Source organism: Sinocyclocheilus anshuiensis, unplaced genomic scaffold, assembly GCF_001515605.1.
Source record: "Sinocyclocheilus anshuiensis isolate Anshui unplaced genomic scaffold, SAMN03320099.WGS_v1.1 scaffold2160, whole genome shotgun sequence".
Taxonomy (NCBI): Eukaryota; Metazoa; Chordata; class Actinopteri; order Cypriniformes; family Cyprinidae; genus Sinocyclocheilus; species Sinocyclocheilus anshuiensis.
Window position 1 is genome coordinate 1 of NW_015546163.1, and position 1,803 is coordinate 1,803.

The window sequence follows — 1,803 nt, forward strand, 5'->3', positions numbered from 1 at the left end:
TTTGGGAATATAATTACTCCATTTGTGAATATATTTACTCAGGTTGGGAACATAATTACTCGGTTTGGGAATTTAATTACTCATATTGGGAATATAATTACTCATTTTGGGAATATAATTACTCATTTTCAGTGTAATTACTCTGTTTGGGAGTATAATTACTCAGTTCGGGAATATAATTACTCAGTTTGGGATATAATTGCTCAGTTCGGGAATATAATTACTCAGTTTGGGATATAATTACTCAGTTTGGGAATATACTTACTCAGTTCCGAAATATAATTACTCAGTTCAGGAATATAATTGCTCAGGTTGGGAATATAATTACTCAGTTTGGAAGTATAATTACTCAGTTAGGGAATATAATTGCTCAGTTTGAGTACAATTACTGAGTTTGGGAATATAATTACTCAGTTTGAGAGTATAATTACTCCATTTGGGAGTATAATTACTCAGTTCAGGAATATAATTACTCAGTTTGGGAATATAATAACTTGATAAAATGCCTCATCCTGTGGTTTATGACAGCCCTCATCCACCTTCCTGTACATGTAGAAAAACAGTGTGTATAAAAGCGTCTTTAGTCCAGAAATAGATGCTTTTATCACTGTCTAAACTAACTGTTGTGAAGACATGAAACCTCACTATCATGGTAGGCCTCGGGGTTAATGAAGCTGTTTAATTAGTTTCTGTGTAGTGCTGGAATTAAAGAACTGCTTGTCATCTCTGAGAGATGGATAATAAAGTCACAGGTATCAAATGTGAAGTCTCATATCCGACATGAGCAGAATGCAGCATAAATGCGCTCTCTCTTCCCATTGGTCAGCGCCGAGCTCCGCCCCTAAGGACCTGACTGTGATTGGCCGAGAGGGACGTCCACGAGCCATTCTGATTAGCTGGCAGCCGCCGCTGGAGGCCAACGGACGAATCACAGGTGACGCTCAAACACACATGGCACGACAGAATCATAATTCAGCTTGAGACGGTTTTGTTTGTCCATCCAAATAATAATAATAAATGAAACCATGATCAAGACACAAATTATCCCATGCGGCAAAAATATAGATTTTTTTTTCTGTCCAAATTATTTAGCTAAATATGTGTTGTAAACAGTGAAGCTCTATGAAATATATTTTAAAAATGAAAAATATATTTAGTTTTAACCTTCATATACCAAAATATATTTCTAAATGTATTTCATGGGCAAGAAAATACATTTACAATCATTTGTTTTATAATGAATTATACTTTCTAAAGGTGCAACAATGTGTTATAATGTACTGTAACTGTGTTTACAATTATTCATGAGATCATTATAAGTAAAATATATACTTTAATAATGCATTATATATAAAGGCTCCAAGGAAAGTGTTTCCCAGTGTTGTTATTCTTAACTAAAATGACAACTATATTAAAAAATAGAAAATATTGTTTGTTAATTGAAGCAAAGCTGAAATAAAAAATAAATATTAAATGAAAAACTTAAACATAATTACATATAAAATAATTAAGTTATAGGTTGTTGTAAAAATTTATGTGAAGTATTATAATGATGGATATTCATAAGATCATGATAAGGTGCATTACACACATAATCAATGCATTAAAAATACTTTTATAATGCATTATGTATAAAGGCTTCAAGTAAAGTGTTACCTAAGGTTTTTCTTCAAATGTGACATAGGGGAATGTATTTTCTTGGATTAAAATATATGGACGGCAACATATACTTTTACATGCTTTTAATATATTTTAAAATATTAATATATAATAATAATATTTATTTAAATAAATATATATATG

General features: G+C 30.9%; 1 protein-coding gene across 1 annotated transcript in view; it reads left to right on the forward strand.

Moving 5' to 3' along the window:
- Positions 1–780: 780 nt before the first annotated feature.
- The window catches only part of LOC107701352 (netrin receptor DCC-like), a 50,085-nt gene continuing 49,062 nt past the window's right edge, over positions 781–1,803 (forward strand). The window contains exon 1 of the mRNA XM_016503340.1: positions 781–934. Within this exon, the coding sequence (XP_016358826.1) occupies positions 781–934 (154 nt within the window). The remainder of the gene's footprint in view (positions 935–1,803) is intronic.